Below are 27,216 nucleotides of genomic sequence, written 5' to 3'. Positions count from 1 at the left end.
ATCTTGTTTTGAAATAGAATTTGCTTTATTCACAATAATAATACTAACTGCTTAAGTTAGGTAAGGCACCGTATTAAACTCTGGAAAATATTGTCTCATTTGATCCTTACATAAACCCATGGTTTTATTATTGTGGTAATATTGCTAACTGAATTTGACTGATGAGGATGTTAAGTCTCCTTCAGATTAAACTGCTAGTGAAAAGCAGAAACGTGGTGACAGCCCAGGTTCATCTGACACCAAAGACCAAGTACTTAGAACTATACCATCTGTCATGTTTTTGTGAGAATTTTCAAGTTCTGAGAATGATTTCCCCATTCAAAATGGATCTAAGTCTTCCAGTCTTTGAAGTAATACTGGCAGAAATCACGACTTAATGAAATGATACCAGGGCCCTAGGAAAGGAATCAAGCGCGCAGGCTGAAGTGAAGGCTCTGGAATTAGACAGGCTGGGTTTCAGTCTTAGCTTGGTCACCTGTTGGTCCTTGGGGAAGTCACTTCTCCTCTCCTAGACTTGGTTCCTTCATGAGGATAATAGAAAGTACTTAACAAGTTCCAAGACTCACTTATGGTGTCATTGTGTAGAGGAAATGAGATAGAGCAGGTGAGAGGCTCAGCCTGGTACATGACAATGAGTTTCTTTTCTCTTTATGTTACTTTTGTGAGGTCTGTGCTTCTTGTCCTTAGCACTTTCACCTTTCAGTTTTCTGAAAAATTAAAATGTAGGGCACATACCATCAAATATTTGAATAGTTGGAAAAGTTCACCCTGCAGACAAAGTTGATTCTGCTGTCCAAACTGAATTGAAATGTTTCCTTGATAGATGATGTAGGAAACTTCAGTGTGGCATACAAAAGCAATTTAGGGGTGTCGATGTATTTTGTAAAAGGTTTGAGTTATACTCTAGCAGAAGGTATAACAGTCAGGTGCTATATATGCAAACTATGAGGATTCCATATATATTAGGAAGGATAATCTTCATTAACATCAAAGGTTTTAGCTTCTTTGAACATTCTCACCACACTTCCAGTCCAGACACTGGAAGGAGGGCTTTCAGCATCATTTTGAAGCGTAGGGGCTGTGGTGAGGTTCTGTGTCCATTCTACCAAATAGCTGTCCAATCCTCTGATGAATAGCATGGGGAGCTTTGGGACCTGTTACTTTCTGCACAGCGCCCAGCAGTCACGGGGCTCTGTGGGCCAAAGGGCAGAGGGTTTTTTTTTCTCCTCGAAGCTGAATTAAATGGTCTCAAAGCTGAAAAACTGACTTCTTCTCCTGGCCTGGTCCTAGCTCCAGAGAGTACACCCTGAAGGTGCTTGGAGCTGCCTGTAGGGGTGATTTTCCTCAGGCAATTATGGGGGGCTTGGTCTGTTCACCCCAGGAGGTTTGGGGCCAGTCTGGTGAGGAGATGTGTCCAGAGGTGACGCTGTGCTTCTGCTTCCCAGAGGCGGAGATGTGGCAAAACCAAGGCAGCCAACGACTGGGCCAGGATCCAGGAGCAGCTTTTCGGGGAGCTGGGCTTGTGGCGCCAGATGGCAGAAGCCACACCCTGCTCCCGGTGGGAACTGGACTGGAGAGAAGGACCAGCTCGCATGAGGAAACGTATCAGACGCTTGTCTCCGCTGGAGGCCCTGAGTCGAGAAAGGCTCAAGGTAAGAATTCGATGCAACAAGACAGGATGCTTCCAGACAGGCAATGTATAGAGAGGTGTCTCCTTAGCTTTTCCATCTGATGTTGTTTCCATCAGGAGTGCTTTGGCATGGACAGGTAGGAGAGGTAATGCGTGCAGTTCACTGTAGGAGTGCTGTAATGCGTTCTTGGTGCTGTTTAACAGAAGGAAAGAATCACTAACTCCCCAGGCGCATAGAAGGGATGCTATAACTACAGCCTGAATGAATGAAAAAAATAAGTGAGTGAGTGGTTCATATATACACCACTGACCCAGTACCACGCTGACATCCATAAAAGTCCGTTAGAATGGTCCGGATGCCAGCGTTTGAAAAGAGCCACGTGGTGGGCACTGTCTCTTGTACAAGTTATGTGTCATAGAGCAGTCATAGCCAGCCCTTCTGTGGGCATTACTGTGCAAGCAAATCCCGACTCAAGTCTTACAATGGAAATATCTTGAACTCAGCTATTTCTGCAAGCTTGAGCCAGTGACGCGCTTCGTCCAAATGACACTGAAGCTGCGTTGGATTCCCAGGCAGCGGAATCTGGACAGTCCCCAGGCGTTTGCTGTAAGGAAGCTTGGACTCTCTGTCAAACTTACATTTTTGCCTTTTAAATGATGAAGAACCATCCTTGGCTTGGTAGTGGATACAGAAGAATCTGTTAATAGCATTTCATGTCCTCATTGAACAATTCTGCTTTAAGATATTCTGAAAAGCAGCCTTTCCACACCCTGGAACGCAAGACATTTCCTTCTGCGTTTATCCTGAGTTACAATGTTGGGCTTCTTCTCTAGTCTGTAACCTCAGAATCTTTTACCCACATTAAATCCTTTATAAAACCTAATGAAAAAATTATATTTCATTTATTCAGTAGACGTTTTAGTTTTGAGTGTATTGTCTGTAAACATCTGGTGATATATAGTATTTTCCCCTCAATACATTTCTTAGGAGATGGAGGCAGGAAAAATAAGCCTGCCCGTGGTGCTGATGTCAAGGCCGAAGGCTGGCTGTGGAACCTAGTCTCTGGTCTCTTGGGCTGTCCAGCCCCAGTCCCTGTCCCTGGTCCCCTCTCCAGGGTGGCCCATACCACAGACAGCCAGGATACTCTCTACTCCCATTTGACATAATCTTTGGTAATTACTGTAAATCCTACTTAATGGAAGATTGTGGGTTTTTTCCCCTTTGACTCAGGAACATTAATACTTGCATTTTATTGTGGTCCTTTCGGATTTGGCATTTTGCTCCCCTTGCCTTTGAGTCTTGAGTGATTTGAAGGAGCCATATGCATGTGTGTGTATGTGTTTGTGAATCTGTGGAAAGGGGGGTGGGGCCCATAGGTATCCAGGATTTAATTTCTCTTTTCTCTGGTTTTATTTCAGGAAAGTCAGGACAGAAATGGTGATATTTCTCAGTTAAATGCTGAAAACCAAGGTATTCAATTTATCTGTATTTTTATTTAACAGTTAAACCAATTCTTGGTTTTATTTAACATCTCCTTAAAGATATGAAGTTAATATATTGTGGGAAGAAAATGCTGCAAGTCTAGAGTAGGGAGTGCAAGGCCTTTCATCACTCTGCTCTCCAGAATGAAGAGGGACCCATTCCGGACCTGAACGCTCCACTGGGGGAAGGAGTTTGCATTTAGGTTGCAACAGTAAGAATTTTTTTCAGGGAAACTATCCTGTCAATTTGCTATATGAGGGAAACCTTAAAAGTGCCCCCACAAATACTAATACATGTTCAGTATGTGACCCAAAACACCTAGGAGGAAAATAGGAAAATATTTTAGAGCCAAATTGGGTGGGATAGATATTTAATACTTAACACTGAACTCTCTGATTGTGAAGATGACAGATATAATAGTCATTGTTATTTCTCCAATTTAAAAAAGCACTTTGAATCATTGCTGATGTTTATGCTCTTACCCTTTGTGTAATACTCATGGAAGAATTTGGTTGAGTTGATATGCTAAAAATCTAGTTTATTTTCAGAGGTCATTTTGGCCCGAACACATCAAATACGTACCAAACACACACACAGACACATACACTATATTGCAGATTTTGTGTTTCTACCAGACTCTGCCTTTTGTTTCCGACACTCTCTGTCTGTGAGTTTCACTGTATCCTAGGCTGCAGCTTATATCATACCCTTAACCAAGTGACACCTTCCTAGAGCTGATCAGACTTGTCTCATTTAGTGCCTTAGCACCGGATTTTGCGTGGGGCTTGCTGTCTTGTCAGCCTGCAGTAACGAAGCCCAGAAGTGAGGATCTTGATCCCAGGTTGATTTGGGGAGCCCCACTTGGGACTTGGGGTGACAGTGTAACACTCATATTTTGGCTTCTCTTCTTTCCATCCCAAGCCCCGGAACCCTAAGAGCAGAAGGAGAATCTGCCTGCTCTCCCTCTCAAAATGGGTGGCTGCAGAGGGTACAGTGGTAGAAAGCAGGTGTTTGATTTTATGTGGCCTAGGGCCATGGGCTGCTAAGCCCCCTCGTCCCCTATACGCAGGGCCTCTGGTCACCTATGATCCCAGGCGTCCTCCATGTTTCCAGCATGGACCCCCAACTCCCAGTAGGGAGCTCAGTCAAAGAAGAAAGGGCTGTGATCCTTCACCATGCCTTCCTGGGTGCCTATATCTACACAGTGTTTTCTCTGCCTGAGGAAAAGCCTCTGATGGCTGTTGCTGTGAGCAGCAGGCACTTACATTCATCCAAGTGTGAGGTTCCCAGGTGGGGAGGAGGTCAAAGAGATGAGCATCTTGCCACAAAGAAGATGTCCAGTAGCACCCTGACCTTGCAGCCATGTGCTGCTCCACGCAGGTGGACACCCAGGACAGGGTGGAGGAGAAAACTCTAGAGATCCACACAGGTGTGTACTTAGCTGGCACCCAAAGGCACATGCACAGGAGCGCATCCTTTGGAAATAAGTCTAGATGGACACACAAATGATTGCAGCACAGTGGATTTTGGTAGTGTAGAAATAGACACTAGTTGTATCTCTAAAAAATAGGAGGTGAGTTGGGTGATTATGGAAGAGTCACACAATAGGTTATTACAGCCACTTAAGTTGCTTTCTAAGAACTTTTAATGGAATGGGAAAGTGCTCATGGTGTAATCTTGAGCCAAAAAGTTAGAAAAGAAAAACTATACATTCAGTATAATTCTTACCATGTCAGAAATTACGTTATGTGTGTACATATACATGTATGTACAAAAAAGACGTCAGAATTAAACCAAATTGTGGCCAGGGAGGACAGACAGACTAGAGATGAAAAGATCAGCCTCTGGACTCAGAGGGACTTGGTTCAGATTCGGCCTCTAGTTCTTAGTAGCCGTATGACCTTGAGCAAAATAATTAGCCTTTGTCAGTTTCTTCATTTGCAAAGTGAGGATGGAGTGGAACCTACAGCCTAGGTAGGACTGGATGAAAAACGTCATTAAATATCCAGCACGGAGAAGGTGCTCGCTGAACAGGAGCTGTTGGTATTGGCGCTCTCTCTGGCCGCACGGGTGATACTTGTTTTATTTCTCATTTTTAATTTCTCACAATTTCATGGGTTTTCCAAGTTTTTTACATTAAGAAGATAGTATTTCCATAATTAGGGGAAAAAACCCACTCTTGAAAGAGTGAACAGGGGACCTCCCTGGCGGTCCAGAGGTTAAGACTCTGCACGTCCACTGCAGGGGGCATGGGTTTGATCCCTGCGCAGGGAACTAAGATCCCGGCATGCCGCCTGGGGTGGCCAAAAAAAAGAAAACAAAAAGTGAATAAAGTGTAGTTCAGAAAAAGCAGATCTTGTGGGACCCTCTGGGACCCTCTAGGAAATTGCTTTACTGATTAATGAAGGTGTTGAAACATCCCCCCGTGGTCACTGGAGAGCTGCAGAGCAGCCAGGCCCGGGTACATCTTCCCGAGTGAATCAACCTGCAGGTGTGTTCACCACATGATAGGGTCAGAGGGGTGTGTCCACTTTCAGAAACAGTGAGGGACACGCTGGGATCCACATCATTCACGGCTGCCCTGAAACCTTGCAGTTCCTCCCAGGGACTCGGGCCCAGGCTGTGCACTGTCCCTCGTGACTCCAGGTGGCTCCTGCACAAACCATACGTCCCTTTTTGCTGCTGCAGATGAAGTGACACCAAAGGAAGCTGAGAGCGAGAGAGATGAGGCAGTAGACTGCAGCCAGCTGACCTTCTTCCCCGCCTTACACGAAAGCCTGCACTCTGAAGATTTCTTGGAACTGTGTCGGGAGAGACAAGTCATTTTACAAGAGCTTCTTGATCATGAAAAGGTAACGCAGCCCATCATGATTATTCTTTAAAGATTATCAGACATGAGAGAACTAAGCTTTCTGCACTCACATGGGAGGTGATATCTCCATTCACCATAAAAAAATCAATGAGCAAAAGCGACGGCATGCTCCTAAATTTATGGGCCCAGAGCAAGGGTGCAAATGCCCACACATCTTGCATCAAAATGTTTAGAAAATATACATCAAGCTAATAAACTGTTAAGTGAAATATGTTCTAATGTCCTATATTGACCTTTATAATAACCTGGGGGGCCAGTTTCACATTTAGAATTCTTGACCTTCTTGTAGTTCAGCACCTTGGCCCCCTGCTCACAGCCTGACCGCTTGAGGGATCCATCCCGTGCCTGAGTGAGGGGCCCTGGTGGATGTGTTTGGACACCTGACCCATATGTCCCAGCTGTCCCCACACTCCTCACCTTGAAACCAGCTCCCCTTGCCCACCACTCAGGCCTAGGGGAAGCACCCTTGAGGCACCTTCAGCCCTCAGAAGGGTGGACCTGGAGAGACAGTATGCACAGCCAGGAGGCAGGCTGGACCAGTTAGCAGGGAAATCCATTGTTGCGGATGCCTGAGGCTGGGTTGTGGGAGCCCAGGCTCTTGGTGTGTGTGCATGCATGTCCCCTGGGTATGACTGGAAGAGGGTCGGGGGTCCCCCTGAAGTACAGGAACAGGGAAGGGCCCTCTTACACAAGTCTAAGAAAGTATGGAAGATGAAGCACGTGTCTTAAAGTAAAACGGACCTGAGCTAAAAACCCCAACTTGGCCACAATTAAATGGCCTGCTACCTAACCTTCGTGAGCCTCAGTTAGTTATTCTCATCTTTAATATGGAGTGCACGGCAACCATTTCACAAAATTCTCATAAGGCTTAAATGGGATAATGGAAGCAAAGTGACTAGCATAGCACCCAGCACACATGAGGTGGCTCATTAAAGACTAATTCTCTTCCCTTTCCAAAGGTTGAGTGGTTTAAGGGCTGGGTGGACTTCCATCTGTCTCTGCCATCAACTCTTCTGTATGGGATGTAAGTGAAGAAGATGCCGCAGCAAAACAGAGGAGCAGGCAGGGCGGGGCTGGCAAGACATGCAGGGGCTACCCAGAGATGAATGCATGAGAGCTGAGGGCTAGTCTGGCTGCAGGGTGGAGGAGAGTGGAGCTGAACTACGGGCCACTGAGTAAGCAGCCTGGGTATCCAGGAGCAAGTGACAAGCTCAGAGAGCTTGTGATGGGTGTGAGCAACGTGCAGAAACCGAAGCATGTCCTTTCCAGGGGCAGATTCCTTGCAGAGACTCCTGGAGGGTGTCAAACTGGGATTTACTCCTTCCAGGGGTTGGGTGAAAGGGCTGACTTTGAAGTGCGTTGGCCAAATGGATGACTGCAGAACTTCTGCCGAGTGTTTAGCTGCTTTCAGATTTGGGTAGCAGTTAATCAAAACAATCCTGGGGGCTTCCCTGGTGGCGCAGTGGTTGAGGGTCCGACTGCCGATGCAGGGGACATGGGTTCATGCCCCGGTCTGGGAAGATCCCGCATGCCGTGGAGCGGCTGGGCCCGTGAGCTATGGCCGCTGAGCCTGCACATCCGGAGCCCGTGCTCCGCAACGGGAGAGGCCACAACAGTGAGAGGCCCGTGTACCGCAAAAAAAAAAAACAAACAATCCTGGAACAACAAGGTCTTTGTACATGCTGAACCCACAGCTTTCAGCCAGAGAGTACATTTGCAAGTCCCCATCACACCTCACCACCATGCCTTCACACCTCACCACCATGCCTTTGCTCATGCTGGTTTGTCTGTCTGTGGTGCTCTGCACGCTAGACTCCTAGCAGCTGACTCTCCAAAGCCCATCATGACTGGTCCCCAATCTGAAACCTGGAGAGCTGGTCTCTCCCTCATACCCGTCTCTACTGCCCACTGCATCTCCACCTGCCCTTGCTCCTGACATTCAGGCTAACCTTCACCACTTCACCTTCTGCCTCTCTCACTCTACTGATGCTCCTTCATGGAGGGACCCCCAGGCGCCTAACCTCGGGCATGCCTGGAGAAGCCTTTCAGTAAACACCGATGAATGAAGATTTATTATATTCATGTTCATTTTATTTTTTTTTTTTATTTTTATATTTTTTCTCGGTACGCGGGCCTCTCGTTGTGGCCTCTCCCGTTGCGGAGCACAGGCTCCGGACACGCAGGCCCAGCAGCCATGGCTCATGGGCCCAGCCGCTCCGCGGCATGTGGGATCTTCCCGGACCGGGGCACGAACCCGTGTCCCCTGCATCAGCAGGCGGACTCTCAACCACTGCGCCACCAGGGAAGCCCCATTTTAGTTTGATTATGGAAGTAGTGTAGTCTAATGTGTGAAAGTTTAAAAAATGGATATAAAACATAACATATGTAACATATACATATATATTTATATATGTGTGTATACATAGCCACAGTACCCAGCTGCTGAGTACTAACAGCTGATAACAGTTTGAACATATCATATATGTTCATATAGGTAAGTGGATACTTAGTAAATGCCTAGTCAATTGAAAACAGCTAAGAGATCAATGCTTTCTTACTCTTAAAATGTTTCTTTGCCCTTAAAGGATCATGTAAAGCAGTGATTCTCAGCAGGGGGCAGCTTTACCCTGCCCCGCCGCTGGGGACATTTGCCAATGTCTGGAGACATTTTTAGTTGTCATGACTTGGTGGGGAGGGGTTGCTACTGGCATCTAGTGGGCAGAGGCCAGGGATGCTACTTCACATCCTACAATGCTCAGAAGAGCAGAAAATAATTGTTCAGTCCCAAACGCCTGTAGTGTCAAGGTGAGAAATCCTGATATGATGGATGCATATTAAACAGATTAAAACCAAACCCCAGCCATCCCTTCCTACTTTCCTGATAGGGTGGAGAAATACCGGGTTATATATTGTCTCCATATTGGCTCTTTTCATCATTTTGATAAGAAGGAAGCAATGGCAATGCTTTGGTTTTATTTGGTGTATTAATTTTATATTGCTGCCATAACAAATTACCAAAACCTTGGTGACTTAAAGCAGCACACATTTATTATCTCAAAAGTCTGGGCACAACATGGCTCAGCTGGTTCTCTGCTGTGGTTCTGCTCACAGGGCTGAAGCCGAGGTGTTGGCAGGGCTGCATCTCTTTCTGGAGGGCTCTGGGGATGAAGCCATTTCCAGGCTCATTCAGGTGTTGGCAGAATTCACCTCCGTGCTTCCGTAGGACTGAGTTCCCGGGTCTCGGCTGGCTGTCAGCCAGGGGTCGTTCTCTGCTTCTAGAGGCCACCCACATCCCTTGCCTGTGGCTCTCTTCCTGCATCTTCAAGGCCAGCTGCAGTAGCCTCCTCACACTACAGAGCTCTCTGAGCTGCTTCTGCCTCGTCGTCCCTCCCCCTCATCTCCCCTCTGCCTCCCTCTTCCATTGAATCTCTCCCACCAGTTCTTCTAGCGCCTTCTTCTGCTGCTAAGGTCTCATGGGAATTGGACCCACCAAATAATCCAGGATAATCTCCCTATTTTAAGGTCCACTGGTTTGCAGCCGTAATTTCATCTGGAATGAAAAATAATTTCAAGCCCTTCAAGCAGCACCTAGGTTAGTATATGATGGGATAACCAGGGATGAGGCTCTTGGGGGACATCTCTGTCCCCAAATACTGCCTGCCAAATCTGGTATCACTGAGGGTCCACATGTCACCTAATCCATGTCCCGCCTTCCAAGAAGGGCTTCTGCAGATGGCCTGACTCCCATGTGCTTTTGCCAAGACCAGCCAGGTGGCTCCAGTCCTCCCTGGCCTGGGCTGAGGGCGAGGTCTGGAGTTTACAGTCACAGCCAGAGCTAGTCCCAGCATGGCCTGTGCAGCAGGTTCTTGCCTTTGGTACTTGTCCTGGTCTCTGAGAGTCTTATTTTTGCTAACTGTCCCACCCAGCAACACTTCACTCCGGGGTCTTGTTGGGGGAGCCAGAGCCTGAAGCCCACAGGTGACTGACTTTCCCAGCCTCTGAGAGGCAGGTCAGGAGCAGAGAGCGGCTGTTCTCTCGTTTTCCCCTGCCTTGCAAATCCACCACCACCAAGGAAGAAGATGACAACAGTTCATGCCCAGGAGGGCCGCTCGGCACAGGGCAAGTGCTCAGACTGGATGGAGAGCCTCGTTCTGCTCTTTGTTTATCACTATTATTGGCAGAAGTGTCAATAGCTGGACGTCTGGAGCACTTGCTTTGGGTGCTTTTCATACATCTCATCGAGTCTCACCATGGGCCCTGTGAAGGAGGCTTTATCATCTTCAACTTAAAGATGGCAAAACCAGAGCCTAGAGAGGCTGCTAACTGGAATTGCTCGTATTTCATCTCAGCTCTGTCTTACTCCAAGTTCATGGGGTTTTTCCTCTTTCTCCTAGCTCCTAGCCTACTATGTTGGGCAAGTTACATAAACTCTCCACCACCCTATTCTTCAGCAGCCTTCCTGTATTGGCCTTGGACATGTTGGCTCCAGGACCCCTCTGCTTCCTCTGCGAATGTTCCGGTTAATGCCGCCTCAGGCAGGCAGGCCTCCAGGTTCTTCACCATGCACGGCGTCTCTGCCAGGACGTAGCGTGACACGCACGTGCCAGCCTGCCTGCCTGCACGTGACTTAGCCCCAGCTCCTTAATCCTTGGTCATTCTACTTACTGTCAAGGACAGGAACTGGAAGTCGAGGAAAGGAGGATTGTTGCTCTGACCCTAGAACCATGAACGTGTTTAAGCAAACATATAGAAAGTTTGACCACGGCAGGGGTGTGTGTGTGCGTGTGCGTGTGTGTGCGTAGGTGGTTATTTTCTGCATTTCCCCAGACTAATATTTTCTGCTTGTGTTGAAACATTTTGAGGCAAGTACTGTTGTAAGCTGAGAATTCCCCTAATTAAGAAGTCTCCATAAGATCTTTTGGGTCTTGTGCTTTTTCTAAGTGAAAGCACCCCCACAGCAGGGTGTACACGTGGTGGGTGTGCGTCCAGGCTCAGAACGCCCGGAGCACCTGCCTTCAAGTGGCCATCACGTAAAGTGGGCAGGCAGCCCGTGGCGAGCCCTGGCACCTCCTCCCCTGCCGTCTCAGAAGCGCTTGCTTTCATGGTCTTTGCCGATGCAGCCCAGGAGACTCCGGGGCACATCTCCTTCCAGACTTCTGGATGGCTTGTCCCCACAGAGGCCTCTGGGGGAAGCAGGCAGACCTGGAGCTCGGAATGGCAGCAGCTTAACTCATTTCTTTGCGAGAACATTGGAGCTCTGATCGCCTCCAGCGATACCTGGGATGGTAATTATTCCGTGCCACTTTTGCGTCATTGATTAATGATTCCCAGAACCATGAACACATTTCTCTGCAAACAGCTCCATTTGACATGAGGAGTGGTTTATTTAATGTATGTTAACTGTGGGCTTGTGTCAGCCATTGTGTGGTTGGGGATGGTCCCTTGTTCCCCTTCACAGAAGTGAAGTGAGTCTCCACTTAAAAAAATGTGCTTCCAGACCCAGTCCAGAGTTAGAACTCACATGGGAGTTGTTTTTACTGTTGCTGTTCTTTTTAATTACATGAAAAACTAAACTTTTTTTTTTTTTCATACAAACTCAATGTAGAATATTAGTTTGACCTTGTTAGAAATGAAACCAGCTTACAGGGAGATCATTTTGCTCTGAACAGCAGGGAACGGCATCAGGCCCTTCCTAGGTATTTTTAGCTGACGTCATTTGTAGAAGGCAAAGAACTGTGTTAACCTCTGCACGTAGTAACTTCCCCCCTGGGTGAGTCGCCACTAGAGTAACTAGAATGCAGAGCTGCACATGTCATCCCTACTGAACAGCTTCTGAGACTCTCTTTGGCATACTTTGTGCACAGGGCCACTCTGAGCTGGCCCTGTGCTTCCCTGGACTTGCTTCCCTTACCCTTACATGAGTGGGCGAGTGTGTGCACACACACACACCTGCCTTTTTACTCTAATTATGCAGAACGACTTATAATCTCTAAACATGTCCAACTGGCTCAAGACTTTGTACCTTGCAAAGTTTCTCCTCTGTTTTCATCATCTCAACACCCAACCTCAGCCTTGGGGTCACCTCCTTGGGACCCACTTCTCTGATGTCACCTGCACCCCCCCTCCCCGGATGCTGTCTGGGCCAGGCACTCTCCTCTGTGCCCTGAGAATGCTTGTATTTCCCCCCAACCCCATGCTGTACCAGGACAGTTGGTATTCTTCTCTCTTTCCTGTTAGACCATGCGCACCACAAGATGTGTTTTCCCTCCCTTTATGTTTGTGTGGAGGCACAGGCCAAACATTCAATATGTATCTATTAAATGAAAGCATGAGCAAATGGATGAGCTGTAGCAATGTGCCTGCATGTGATGGGACCTCTACTTTCAGAGCCTCGCTGGTGTCCACGGATCAGTTTCTAAGTATGGTTTTCAGATTGTCTGCGTCAGAATCATCTGGGCTGCCTATTAAAATGCAAATTCCAGGGCCCATTCTGCACTTGCTGAATCAGAACAACTGGGAATGTAACCTGGGAAGATGAACTTTAACAAGCTGCCTTGTTAAAGGCATACATACTAACTGTTCGAATAAATGCTGAGATCCACAAGTCTGGGTTTTACGATATACAGAGCTGCCCTGGCTAGAAACATGCTTCAACTTCAGTCACTGAGTGCAGATTCTAAATGCAGCTAATGCTACACACTGCGCTTTGAACAGTTCAGGACTTGTGATCCTTTTCACATTATACTGGTGCAGTTTCAATCCTTTTCCGTTTGGTCTCCCCTGAGCCAGCAGAGAAAGGGTGGAGGCTTGCCTGTTGGCAGGCTTGCTGTGCAAGTGGCACACGCAGGCAGGCAGGGGGCATCCCTGCTCCTTGTCTCCACCTGAAAATACGAGCTGCCGTCAGGAGATCCAAGTGTTATATTTCTTCTCAGATCTGCCAAACTGACATATAAAAATAATATCTCCTTATTGTTTTAATATACATTTCTTTGCTTACTAGTGTGACTGAATGCTCCATCTAAAAGTGATCAATAGAGAAAAAGTAGATGCCCGAATTCATAGGTAGCCAGCACAAATGGAGTTGAAATAGTCTGTCTCCTTTTTGATACTTAACTTTTTCTCAGCAATCTGTACTGTTTTTTGAGATAAGAGAATACTTATTCCATACACCACTGTAACAGAATGTATTGATAACAAGGTCTAGGTGAGCAGACATGTGGAAAGGGAAGCGTGACACATGTGAGCACGGTTGAAACTTTCTTTGCAGTAGATTTTTCGCACAAGTATAAGAGAATGTACACGTTAGCTCTCTTACTGGGTGCTTCACATGAGCTCTGAATCTCACTTCTTCTACCTATAAAATTAGAGCATTGTACTCAACTGCAGACTAGTAATGCTGGAAAAAATCTTCAGGGAGCCTCCAGTTGGCCTCCCCTTTTGCACACTGAGGGCTGCCTCTAGGAGAATGTGCTGGCGTGGACTTCCATAGAATGTCCCAGCCAACTGTTGACCCTCTAACTTGAGCTCTGGCAGTTTGGGATTTCCAGACAACCTGTTCCTTATCATACGCAGAACCAGGTGTGGCCATGTACTTGGTTATTCACCCATCAGGAATGATAATATATCATCTAGCTGATCCTAAAAAATTCTACTTATCAAGCTGAAGTTCCAGTCTTTTTAAAGTGATAGAATCATGGCAGGAGGGAATTCTTAATCATGATTAAACTTGGGAGTGGAGCCCTCTCAGGACTAATTTAAATGGAAGAGCAGGGAATAGTTCACTTGGATTCATTTTCCAGTTTTTCGAATGCCACTCTTTCCTAGCAGAGTCCATTTTTAAGCTATAAACCCAGCTCTCACCAGACGTTTTTCTTGTGGTTTCGTTTATTCTGGTTGTTACTTATTTCTCCCCAAGGGAAAACATCGGGAGATCATGGAAACATGCTGCAGCCCCTGCTCTTGACACAGAGTTTGGGTGAGGGGGCGGCATCATGGGGAGGGGAGAGGTTTGGGAGGTACATAGGCCTGGACTGCGCTTGGGCCCCGCATGTGAGCATGTGAGGATGAAGCATCCTTCGTACAAAGGCATAAGAAAAACGTTTCAATGGCTCGGCATAGGGGACATAAACACCCTGCAGCAGTGCTGCTGGGAGTGTAAGTTAGGGTCACCTTGCAGGAGGGCAGGCTGGCACTAGATCACAACTTAAAATGTCCACATCCTTGACCTGCAGTTCTGCTTCTAGGAATTCAACCTGAAGATTTACTTGTGTAAATGTGTCCCAAGTGACATGTGTATAAGGCTGGTCACTGTAGCATCACTTGGGATGTCAAAACATTTGAAAACAACCTGAGTCAATAGGGGTCGGTCTAATAAGTTGTGGTACATCCATGCAAGGGAATGGTCTGCACCGTTTAATAAAAGTGAGACAACTCTATAAGAAGTGATTTGGAAGGATCTGCTAGATGGCCTATTAAGGGAGAAAACTAGATACAGACCAGTAACTATACGAATATGCGGTTTGTGTAAAAAAAGAGAATATGTACAAAACATGCTGTGTATTCACCGAATCTCTTCAGTATAACATACCGCAGGAGAAGCAAAACTTTTCCTCTACCCTCTTAGAGTCTCCAGCTAGGCCTGAGAATTCAGTGGACAGAAGACAGACTGACAGGAGAAATGTGTACAGATTTTATTTTTGCATGTACACGGGAGGCTTCACAGGAGAGTGAAGACATCTAAGGCCCCCAGGATCTGAGCACACCTACTTTGCAGCTTCACCAGCCACGCTGACCTCTCTTCTGCTCCCCCAACCTGCCCTTCCTGCCTCTAGGCTCTGAGCTGGATGTTCCCGTTCCCTGAAATTTCTTCTCCCAGCTTCTGCATGACTGCCCATTTCCATCCTTCAAGTCTCAGGGTCTGTCTAAAATAGTGTCCCCTCCAAGTTTCTCTCTGCCTTACTATCATCAACCTGTTTTTTTTCCTCTCAACACATATCACAGTCTGATAGTTTATTAGTTGATGTGTCTTCCCCCACTGGATTTTAAGTCCCACGGTTGTAGGGTTCTTGTTTATCTTGTTTGTTCCTGACTTTGACTAATCCTGTTTGATGCAGCGGTGTGAGAACTGGTATCCAGGGCTGCTTTCCAGACTTCACCACTGCAGTCCTATCATTGCTCCCAAAGGTGAGCACAGAGCTTAACTTCAGTCCCAGGCTCTGCCACTTACCCATCTTTAATGAGATTCTTATCTCTGGGACCCCTTTTTTTTCCATCTCTAAATTAGAGTAGTACAACTACCCTTGCCCAACTGTAAGGATTATACTGGTTAATATGTGTAAAATGTTTACAATGGTTATAAAAAAAAAAAGTAGGTAGTAAAAAAAAAAAAGGTCCTCTTTTGGATAACTGGAATTAGCACAGAATTACCCTGAGAAAATGTTGGTCTTGGTCTTACTCTGGTCCATTTGGGCTCCCGACATCTAAAAATTCATGTATTCTCTCACTCGTTCCTTCGGAGATTTTTTCCATGTAAGGACCCACCTAGTCCTTACTTCATGCGGGACTCTGGGTCATAAGACACCCTCTCAGGTCAGGCTCCCCAGAAAGCCAACGTTGAGCCAGAGATGTGCGTGCAGCAAGTCCATTGGGAGCGCGGGTCACTGGACTGGGCGCAGCGAGAAGTGCAGACTCAGCAAGGCCTCAGCTGATCCCACGGGAGCTCAGAGTTGACCTGAGTGGAGGCAAAAGGTCTGGCCCTTCCTCCTCTGACCAGTTGTTGGGTACGGACGGCCACTGGGATGAGGACATGACCTTTGGCCAGGTACTCTCTTTAGCTGAGGGATTCTGGAAAGCTGCCAACATCTTCAGCTGCTGAGAGAACGTGCTTGAGCCTGAAAGACGAGACCTGGGCGGAGCTCGTGCCACCTCTGCGCACACCTTGGACCAGCCTTGGCCTTGTAGACAGCAGTACCAGTCTTGCCTTGTGGTTCTAGGCAGACCCGGTTCCAGTCCTGGCTCAGCCAGTTTCCAGCTGGCCTCTGGACAAGCTCCTTCGCCTTTGTAACTGAGGGATGCCTTGGACCTTGAAAACTTTCCTCTTTGTTTACGGAGGAATGTTTTGCACAGTTGTAGAGGAGCTTAAAGTGAGAGGAAAAAAAAGGCCAACGTGCTCAACACAGCGATAAACACTCATCCACATGCCTCGGTGGGGGTGGGGTGGCCTTGGGTAGATGAAATAATGAAACAGGGTGTTGGGTATAGAAATGAAACTTAGACTTTGAAGAGCAGTGCAGCTCTGGGGCAGCGGCTCTGTCATTTACAGGGTGCTACTGGCACCTCCAAGGGCCTGGTGGGCGACCGGCCACTGCCCTCCTGCCCTCCAAAAGGAGATGGGCATGCTTCCTTTGCACGTGGCCTGACTCTGGCACTCTCTCCCTGCAGGTGACACAGAAGTACTCCCTGGTCATCGTGCAGGGTCACCTGGTCTGCGAAGGGCTCCTGCTCTTCGGCCAGCAGCACTTCTACATCTGCGAGAACTTCACACTCTCTCCCGTGGGTGATGTCTACTGCACCCGCCACTGCTTATCCAAGTGAGTGTCCCTCCCCTCCCAGCAGATTCTGCCCTGAGCCCCAGGCTGCCTTCTCAGCCACCCCCATGCCTATGCCTCCCACCTTGTTCTTTCTATGGGCTCAGGTTTGGGCCTGAAACTGAGCCACGAGATAAAACAGAGGAACCTTAAGGCATAGGCATCACGATTGTGGTTCCCCAAAGCTGAAATCTGGAGCGGTTAACCATGCAGCAGCTCCTGGGGCTTTCCTGCTATGGAATGCACCACAGGACAAAGGGCATAGGTCCTTCGGTTGTTTGGGTAATAGAATCCAGTCCCATCAGCTTAGTCATTCAACAACTTCTTTGATTGTTCATCCTTATGCAAGACATCAGGCCCTGTCCCTTCATGCCCGCAAGGCACATGAGCGCAGTCAGCAGCATAAACAGGTTCTTTTGGAAAGAGTTTGGAACACACTGTCATCAAGGGACAAAATACATGTTATTTGAGGACTCTTCGGGGTTCATGCTTGGAGAGATGGCATGGGGCTTGTGTGGTGAGGGACAGGTACTTGAGGAAGTAGGCTAAGATCTGGGTCTTGAAGGATGGGTGAGACTTGGGTAGAAATCTGAAGAGTCATTTTTACACCAACTAATACCAGAGGTCTTTGGCAGGAAATTCCGAGGTTCTTCTTTAGGATCCAGTGCAGTTGGTCTGCTTGGGTTCATTCGGTTCTTGTTGATTAATTCTCTAGTGTTTGTAAAGTACTGCCATTCAAAACCAAATTGATTGTGTTTGCACTTTTGCTAAAGGTTCAGTTCTCAAGTTGTATGTTTTCATCACTTTTGGAGAAATTTAGGTGTAGATTTCTTTTCTGGTTAGCTAAGGCTCAAGTAATGACAAAATGACCTCTTAGCCCAGTGGCTCTCAAACTAAACTACATCGAATCACCTGGAAGGCTTGTTAAAACAGACTTCTGGGACCCCTCATCAGCCCAGTTTCTAATGTGGTAGGTCTGAGTTAGGGCTGAAGATTTTTAACAAGTTCTCAGCTAATGTTGATGCTACTGGTCTGGGACTACACTTTGAGAACCACTCTTTAAGACTATTGACAGAGGAACCAGAGCCTTACCTGCCAATAACTAAGAATTTTAACTCCCAGGTGTCACATCATTTCCAGCCTATGTCAGGAAGCAAGAGTTTAAGGAGCACGGAAGGATAGATGTCAGCCCACCCTCCTTTGATTTAGGTTTGTTTTAAAGCTTGGCCTTTTTCTCTCTGCTAATTTCCATCTTTTATTCATACCGAACGTTCACCAATTGCAGTGAGTCTTCTGTTCTTTTTCCAAGGCAGGAGCATAATTAATACTGGGCACACTCATCCCATCTTATTGCTCATGTTTTATTGATACTGATCAATATGGACAATGGGTCTGCTGACTCGCCTTTCTGAGAGCTGATGAAAGCTTTCTCCTCTACGTATATGCATGGCGTGCCCATGAAATGACTTGCATAAACCATTGCTTCACTCTCCACCTCTGGTTTAAATTGAGTTGGTGTTAGATAAGACCTTATTGATTAGGTAAATTGTGTTTATGAGGTGTATGTAATCATGATCAAATTGACTATATCTGCACTTTCAACAGAAGCCCAGTTGTCAGGTTGGACGTACTCAAGTCTGGAAAGGTACTTTTCTAGAATGCAAATAGGAGAGTAGTGAGAATAAATTACCACCTTGGAATATCGTTCGGGAATTGCCATAGGTAATTTTAGTCACTGTACCTCAAAGAACTGTTTGTTAACCAGACAGTGCTTTCTCTCTGATCCCCTGTCTACTGCCCTAAGAAAATGCTGGCACTCGTGGAGTTGTGGTTCTCAGAGATGGGCCATTAGATCATGTCAGATCAATGGGGATTAAGTCTTATTTTGACCATGGAGACTAAGGAAGATACGTAAGTAAGCCAGTTAAACATAGAGCTAAGTCACCTCCGAAATGTTTCTCTAGAAGACTGCCATCAATTTGAGTACAGTTGAACGTTAGACCTTGAAGGAGACTCCCCAGTGTGCCATGAAAATATCCCAGACAAAACTCAAGAGCACTGCCAGTCCTCCAGCAGGGATTGGCTTGTGTACTTTGGAACTTTCCTTAGAAAGTAAGACCCTTTCTAGAAGGTTATATTTTGCTTTCAGTGGGATCTCTTCTTGGCAGAATTGGGTGACTGTACTAACTGGGTTGGCCAAAAAGTTCGTTAGAGTTTTTCCATAACATCCTGTGGAAAGCCCGAACGAACTTTTTGGCCAACCCAATAGCTGTCTAGGGCTCCTGTAACAAAGTATCAAAAACTGGGTGGCTTTAAAAAAAATAATTTATCGTCTCACAGTCCTGGAGGCTAAAAGTCTGAAATCAAAGTGTCGGCAGGGTCATGCTCCCTCTACAGCTTTAGGGGAGGATCCTTCCTCGCCTCTCCTAGCCGCTAGTGTTTCCTGGCAATCCTTGGTGGTCCATAGCTTGTATATACATCACTCGGTCACATGGCCATCTTCTCCCCATGTGTGTCTGTCTCTGTGTCCAAGTTTCCCCTTTATATGAGGAGACTAGTCATACTGGATTAGGGCCTATCTCAATGACCTCCCTTTATTACCTCTGTTATTTACCTATTTCTAAATAAAGTTAAATTCTGAGGTACCGGGGATTAGGAACTTCAACATATATCTTTTAGGGGACACGATTCAACCCATAACAGTAGCAGCCGAGCTCACAGTGCATAGCGTTTGGGAATTCAGACCATCCAGTTGGCTCCTTGTGACGATATCTGACGATAGTCAGATATCTCCTTCACATCAGTCAGCAGTTTTAAGGCATCATCTCTCTGTTTGATTCAACAAATACTTATTGAAAGTCTGTCTTGTACCAGCACTGTAGTAGACTCCACAGATACATAGATCAGTCAGATGTGGGCTGAGTCTGGTAAAGCGTTTGGGATCTAGCAAGTTATTTGGGTATAAATTCCAGGTATAAATTCCTGACAACAATTGGATACATACAAATGTGGGGCAAATCAAAGTATGTTTTAGTTTGAAATCCACTTCTATTACCAAAGACCCAGTCAATCAATATCTTGATTATCATTTAGTAGACTGTGATTTCCCTAGTTAAGAATATTAGAAGTTTTACTATGACCACCCTGGGCAATTTACATATATCATTATAGGTGTCATGCAAGAGCTGTGAACAGCATCCTTTGAACTGTGGCCACAGCTCCATCTAAAGAAGAACGTGGATCAGCGACTCCTTTCTACTCATTGACCTTGGGGCCCTGAACTCTGATTTAATGCACATGTAGAACGTAGTGTTGGCAAAGAGACGCAGTCCTAGCTGTGTGACTAATGCTTTGCACGATGGAACTCCAGTCTGGACCCTGCATCAGTGAACTCAATAATGTCATTCACAATTTAGTCCTCCTGAGAAACTGAGTCTGTCTAAGCACTCCTGCATTATGGATTATTCAGTCCCTACAAGCAGGAGAAGAATGACCATCTTTCCTCCTAAAAGCTCCTTCCTAAAAGCATTCTCCAGAGCATTCTTCCTCATGTCACCAGTGTTTCAGATCCTAGGTTGAGAATCAGTCTGCACAGAGTAAACTGGAAGGAGGGAGCTGGTGGGGGAAGCTCTGTAATTGCCAGCCAGCCTGTCTGCCTCAGGGGAGAAAAGGTGCGTCTGCGTGAGCTTGGGTTTTAGATTCAGAGGACCTGGTCTGAATCCAGTTCCTTGTGACCTTGGAAGAGTCACCTCTTCTCTTTGGAATGTAGTTTCCTCATTTCTGATATGGGAATCCTAATAACACATGCTCAGTAAGGGTTCAGCACGTGGATCCAATTAATCAAGGACAGGGAAGTATTGAGCAGGCTGTCAGAGCATGACGGTGGTCAGTCCACTCAGCAGACATGCCCAGAGCTCCAGGAAAGATGTGGAGGATGAGAACCATGGGCACAGGTCTGTGCCCCCATGAACTCACTCATAGTCAGCTGCGGAGAGAAACCAACCAAAGGTGCAGCTAAGGTACAGAGAATGTTTGCTGTGCTCCCACAAGAACGGGGCCACAGATCACATCACTGTCACTGTCACAAGTGCCTTTACCTGGAATGCTGTTTGGCCTAAGTCAAGGGTAGGAACCAGAATCACCTCCACGACCTCTCTGGGAGTCAGGGAAGTTTAGGGGAAGCTCAGCTTAGCCCCAGAGGGAAGCATTAATAATGGACAGAGGGCCTCAGCCAGCAGTAGATTTGAATGAAAACATCCAAGCAGAAGCATCCAGAACCATCCAGCCACATTTGTGTTTCAACAGTCCTCCAGCAGTGTGGCCAGAACAGGGCCCCTGAGAGCGTGCTTCTGAGCAGGGGCAGGAGTCCACAAGGGTGCGGTCTGGCCATGTGGGTGCTGAAAAGCCGGCTCAGGCTGTGTCCCACGCAGGTAGCCTTCCCCTCTACCTGGCAGTAACCATTCTGCAGAGTGTGCAAGTCTGAGCTCTTAGCACTGCAGATGCTGGAGCAGCTCTGACCGCAGCCCAGAGAAGTCCTGCGGGCCTGTGTGATGGCCTGATCTCTCCATCTCCCCTGGTAGCGTGGCCTGCCCTGGAGGCTGGGCGGTGAGGGCCGCCCCTGGAGCTGGGGTGGGAGGAGGTAAAACACATTCCTGCCGCGTAGGGCTGGTGCGGGGCCCCTCGGCCGTGCGGCGGGCACACAGTCTCACGGAGGGCCGAGGTGCTTGGAAGGCCCTTCCTTTCTCCAATGCTAACAGGGTGTTTTATCAGCGCTTTGTGGTAATGTGCGCAATGCAGAATTGCTGTGTAACTCAGATGAGCAGAAATGGAACTGTCCCTACTGAAATCAGATTTCTCTCTCAAGTCCCCATTTGTATTGGCGGTGGAAAGCTTCATCTGGTTGGTTATCTGAAGGTATTTCAGTTACTTCCAGTGAAAAAATTGTTCTTTTTGGGATAAATACTTAGTCAGATTCATGACTCCTCCTTCCCCCCTTCTCCCTTTCTTCCAAGGGGAGTCATTCTGACCTCCGGGAGCGGGCATCCAGCATCCGGCCTGGCCGGCCCATCCTCTGCTCTCGACAATGGCGCTAGTCCCTGGTCCAGGCACGGTGCTCTGGGGTCCACTGCTAACGCTGGGGTCATCGTCTTCCAGCCCATCAGTGCTGTCAGCCCTGCCACCTGCCTCTTTGAAGACTCAGAGTTTTCTGCCCCTTTGTCCCATTTTACGCTAGGTGCTAGCCCGACTGACACGGCTGTTCCTCCCAGGGCTCCGCGTTGCCTGACACCATGCTGGACAGGGCTTGTCTTTCTGCCTCATGTTCCAGGAGCTTGAAATTTCTCCAGACCTAACTACACATCTCTTTCATTCTTCCCCCATAACCCCCCAGCCCATTTCTGACCCCTGTACTCAGAGAGTCTTCTCACACTTACACCCTGTGTCATTATCCGTCCTGGAGGTGGGCCCTTTGTCTTGCTGTCCCTCCCCTGGTGAGGGCAGTGATCCGCCTTCCTCCTCAGGGCACGGCTGACACAGACAGGTGCTCAGACAGGGTTTATCAGGTCAGTGGGGGCTGACACATCCTCCATTGTGTCCCAGAAACTCAGGTGGGCCACTCACGGTGCCTGCAGGGGAACAAGCCTTCCAGACACCCTCTCACTGCGTGTCTTGCTTCCTTTTCAGCATTAGCGATCCATTCATCTTCAACATGTGCAGCAAAGACAGGTCCTCCGACCATTACTCGTGCCAGCGCCACAGCTACGGTGACCTCAGGGAGCTCCGGCAGGCGCGCTTCCTCCTGCAGGTGTGTCCCGGGAGGGGGCCAGAGAGAGGACCATCTCTTCCGGGCACAGGTGGTCCAGGTGCCACTGAGGCCCCATCTGAATGTGAGGGACACACCTCCCTGACCCCCTTCACCTGTGCACAGCCCAGGGCCCTTTGAGACACCTGTGAATCCCTGTGGCCTATGTTGGGCTGGTCCCCTGGCTGGGATGGAGTTCTGCCTTCTGTTTCACTCTCTCCACAGTCCCTGCCATTTGGCCACTGGGTCCTTCTCTCTCTCACCGTGTCATTTAGGATCCAGCCTCTTTGCTTTATTTTCCCCTTGACATGCCCCAGAGCTGCCTTGGAGATTCAGAAATACAGGACAGGGCAGCTCCATTGCCTCGTGGCAGAGCCAGTGACTGAGAGTGGAGTGCCAGTCTGCCCTCTGTTCTGAGCACGTGGACACCTCCTCAGGCCACAGCCCCTACCCTCTGCCCTCCTCACAGCTTCACCTACCTTCAAGCTCCTGGTCATTTCCTGGGCCAGGTGTTTTAGAGATCTCCTGACTGTCCCCTCCAACCAGGATCCCAGAGCCTTGTCCAGTGCATTCAAGGGCTCATCCAGGTACTAAACAGAGCTGATTCCTTCCAGAGGCAGAGCTCTGCTGTCAGCTAGGCACAACCACATGCTTCTCATACCCCACCTTGGAGAAACATCACGTGGTTTAGGAGCACCACCTCAGTGGCAAAAGGAGGAAGAACTCTGGGGCTCCCACTGGCCTCAAACACATCTTGCCTTCACCAGCCCAACCTCAGCAATAGCAAAGCTGCATCCGTGCCCAGGGGCCTCCCAGGCAGCTGGCGGAGGAAGAGATGAGGGACCACCCTTGGGGGTGGGGAGGAGCCCAGATCCCTCCTGGCTCACCCTTGCTGCAGGGTCTCTGTTCTGCAAAGGCCAACAGGGACAGTGCTAGGCCCTGGGGAACAGAGTAAGTGTGCCTTTCATTTGTAAATTTCTTTGTCCCTTGATCCTCCTGCTGGAGGCCTCATTATTATTCTCTGAAACTAAAGCTCCAGGGAGCCTTTGCCGGGGGGGACTCATTCTAGGGAGGATCAGCTGCCCTGCAGACAAGGGTCCAGCAAGCTGCTGACATCTGACCCAGCTCTCTCCCTCTCCCTCTCTCTCCGCTGCTTTTGCCCACAAAGATCTGGTTCTCATTTTGCCTGCCCTTAGTGCCCTTCTCTGAAAGGAGAGTGAACTAGAAAGGGGCGGGTGGAGGAGGCCCTGCCCTGATGATTCTGACCACAGCCAGCATGGGCCCAGTCCTGAGCACAGCCCTGCAGCTTTGGCACAGTCGGGCACCTCTCTGGGCTTCCATTTCCCTCCAGTGAACAGGTGACCATGTCTTGTCTTTTCCACCATTACATATATAGCAGCACTTAGCACATTTTAGGCACATAGCAAGTACTCAAAAAACCACTTTTTAAAAAAATAATTGTATGTGTACTTACAGGTTATATATAGTAGCAAATAGGTATCAGTAAGTGAGTGTCTTTCTCCCCAGTAAAAGGGGATTGTTTCCAGATGGTTGGTTAGCCTGACCGTGGTGGAAACCAGAAGTGGGAGAGCATGTGTGATGGCCAAGTGGGGCTGGGAGAGCTTCATGAGCAAGGCCACCATTTGTCCAGCCCTAGGTTCTCCCAGAGGAAAGTCAGAGCCTGGGCACTTAAGGTTGCTGGGACAGGCTGTAGCCTTCATAAATTCTGCTTTCATCATCTCTTTGCACAGTGTTTATATTTCTGTTTGTAGAAGACAAATCTGTGGCTCTTATGTGTGCCCACAGAGGAGAGGGGTGTTTCATTATCATTACAGACACTTTCCCTCTGCTCAGGAATCTAATGAACTGGACTTGGAGAACTCACTTCCAGCCAGGCAGGAGCAGGACCTGACTGCTGTTGGATGCAGGACCCCATCTTTGAGTCTGACCCTCTCCCTCCCCGTCTCTCCTTCCGTGCCCAGGCCTCACCTCTCCCAGGCCCTCCCTCAGATGCTGGGTATTCTTTGGCTGACCCCATCTGATCCTATATGTGGACTCACTCTATCACTATTCCAAGTCTGTTATTTATAGATAGGAAGGGGAGGGAGGAGGAAAGGGAAAAGAAAGGAAAGCAGGTAGAGTTCATTTAGGCATTAACAAAATACCCTTGAAACAACATGGTTATGTCAGTGTGGCCACGTCAAAAATGGCTCAGCAAAGTGGTTTGGCAAAGCACCCTGTGCCTTCAAGTCTGTGGGTTGGCGTAAGATGCTGCCCAGATTGGGACTGGCACCCACTCCCCTAGTGTTTCTGGTAAGACGACCCTTTGGTTCAGGAAATGAAACCCTTGACCGGGAAGTAAAAGTGTCTAGAGGTGTTACTGGGCACTTTCCTCTCTTTGTCCCCTCCTCACTTGCCCCGGGAGTGGGGCTCTTGTTTCCTGCTTCAGCCAAAGGAGCCCTTAGTTCTCCTGCCCTCCTACTCATTCTGTGGAGACCCCATTTGTCACTGTCACCAAGGTCTTCATATCCCCTGCAGGAGGTTGCAAGGCCTGTGTCAACCTAGATAAAGAGGTAAACTGAGGCAAGCTTGAATTAGCAGAAATTGAGTTAATTCAGGAATAGCAGAGGAATAGCCATTCATGAAATGCAGGCTGTCTGGAACTACAGGCGAATCCGTTGAGGGTCAGCTGTATCTATGGGCAAAGAGCACAAGTGGGGCCAGCCAGAGTCCAAGCTGTAAGTTCACTGGCTTGAGGATGGGAGGGGTTCTTGGTGGATGTTCATTGCTCACGAGGTAAGTCGCGATCTTCTGTAAATCAGGCATTTGTGGGAAATCAGTCTCTCAGTTCTTAAGTTTCGTTTATCTGAGGGCGCATGCCTGGGGTTCGCCCTTTCATATCTTTTGGTTCCATTTTAGATTGAAATCCTTTCACACCTGACACAGAGTCCCAAATGACCCACAGCCATGGCTCTGTTGCCCTGGTGAGGGGGTGGGGGGGTGGTTCTCCATTCCAGGAAACTGCAGAGCAGTAAAAGGGGTTCTCTTTACAGGACATTGCCCTGGAGATCTTTTTCCGAAACGGATATTCCAAGTTTCTTGTCTTCCACAACAGTGATCGGAGTAAGGTCTTCAAAAGGTAAGGGTTTGAAAATCCTCCGCTAAGGAGACTAATCATGACCCAATAGGAGAGGAACAGCTCTGTTCTCAGGAGAATTGTTCCCAACCCACAGTGGGCAGGATTTAGGTTAGACACGAGAAAGAACTTACCCACAGAACTGCTGAGTGATGGAAAAAAGTATAGCGAAAACTATAAAAGCTCCTTCCCTAAATCCTGGGAAACTGGCTCTGTTTCATGAACTGAAGTAGTTTGAGACAGTAATAACTGAAGGGAGAAAAAAATCTGCAGACACAACATATTTAATGGGCCTTCCAGAATTTTCCGGCTTTATTTTAAATTTTTCCAAGTAATTATTTTGGCTTAATCTTCCTTTTAGATCCCAGTTGCCAGTTTTATTCATTCTAACTTCATATTTTATTGGAAAGTATTCCTACCAACTGATTTCCCACTTCTGCACGGAACATCTTTTTTCTTAAAGAGAGAAGCATGCTGTTTTAGTTTAACTTCTCTTTATCCAAAGAGATTAATCAATCTAAGGAGTTTAAGCTAGAGTTTAAATTTTAAATTTATATTATTAAAGTTAGAGATATGTAGATTTGCAGAGAATCTAGAAGAGGCCAAAGGAAAGGCAGGCTCCTAGCCATAAACAGACCACACAGAAGCTGGATTAATAGAGAAGTGGTCACATTTAGCTCCACTTAGGGTTGAAAGTTCTGAGGTGAGATTTGACATCCCTGGCCTGCATGTCCCAGGCCATTTTGTGCTCAGAGGTTCTAGCCTTACCTTCCTGTCGGCCCTGGCCAGTCACTGGCACCAGGACCAGCTGCTGGGTCCCAAGGGCAGGGCCAGAGTGGAGAAAAACAACTCTCGCAGAGAGGCTGTCTGAGCCAGCTCTGGGTGCGGCTCCATTGACTGTGATTCTCCGTTTGAGGTTCTTCGAAGGACTGCTGTTATATCGCCTCCTAAAATGTCTTCAAGTTCCATTTTAGACCAAACCGAAGAAGTAGGCATGCAATGCTGAACCTCAGGTTCATGTTCCCTTGTGATTTCTGTGCATTAAACGACGTTTTTTTTTTACAGTCGAGCTAGAAGTCTTATACATCCATAACTCAGACAATGAATAGTGCCAACCACACCCCACCCTTGTTCAAAGAGCATGAAAGTAAGATGGGACTTGTCCCTAGAGTACTACAGTGACTGCTAAAATCAGCAATGGAAATGCCAGTGCTGGCCCAGAGGAGGTCTCTAAAACATGTAATTTTTATTGTAACTATTGTTTTATTGTTATCATTGCTATTATTAAGGCTAGAGCATATAATGGCAGAGGGTGCTGATGGGATGCCTCAGAGGTACACCCTGATCTAGGGGCAAATGGGGCCCACTGGAAGGGCAAGAATAAACCCAACCTCTAGCCTGCCTCTGAAAATGTTCCCATGGTGGTGGAAGAGTCTTGACTCTGCTGATAGAATAATCCTTTCCCTCTTTGTCTAGCTTCTGCTGTTTCCAACCTGGCTTGAAAGGAAAAGGCTTCACGGAGGACCCGCTCAACCTAAGGTAACGTGTAGGGAGGAGGCCAGCCATGCTCTCTGGGCAAGGTGTTGGCCTTGCTTTGACTTTCTTCATTGGCCTGACCCTGCTACTAAGAAGGCATGCAAAGAGCGTGTCAGTCTGCCTTCTGCTTAATTTTTCTCTCTCCCATCCTCGTACAACCCTCATCCTACTCC

General features: G+C 47.7%; 1 protein-coding gene across 1 annotated transcript in view; it reads left to right on the top strand.

The window, feature by feature from the left end:
• Positions 1-27,216, top strand: part of WDFY4 (WDFY family member 4) — a 275,363-nt gene that overhangs the window by 176,086 nt on the left and 72,061 nt on the right. Inside the window, exons 41-47 of the mRNA XM_082854480.1 lie at positions 1,446-1,652; positions 3,050-3,101; positions 5,802-5,965; positions 16,426-16,574; positions 22,254-22,374; positions 25,425-25,510; positions 26,984-27,046. Of these exons, the coding sequence (XP_082710606.1) occupies positions 1,446-1,652; positions 3,050-3,101; positions 5,802-5,965; positions 16,426-16,574; positions 22,254-22,374; positions 25,425-25,510; positions 26,984-27,046 (842 nt within the window). The remainder of the gene's footprint in view (positions 1-1,445; positions 1,653-3,049; positions 3,102-5,801; positions 5,966-16,425; positions 16,575-22,253; positions 22,375-25,424; positions 25,511-26,983; positions 27,047-27,216) is intronic.

This window comes from Leucopleurus acutus (genome assembly GCF_964270905.1).
Source record: "Leucopleurus acutus genome assembly, chromosome: 14".
Lineage (NCBI taxonomy): Eukaryota > Metazoa > Chordata > Mammalia > Artiodactyla > Delphinidae > Leucopleurus > Leucopleurus acutus.
This window is presented reverse-complemented; position numbering and strand designations above follow the sequence as displayed.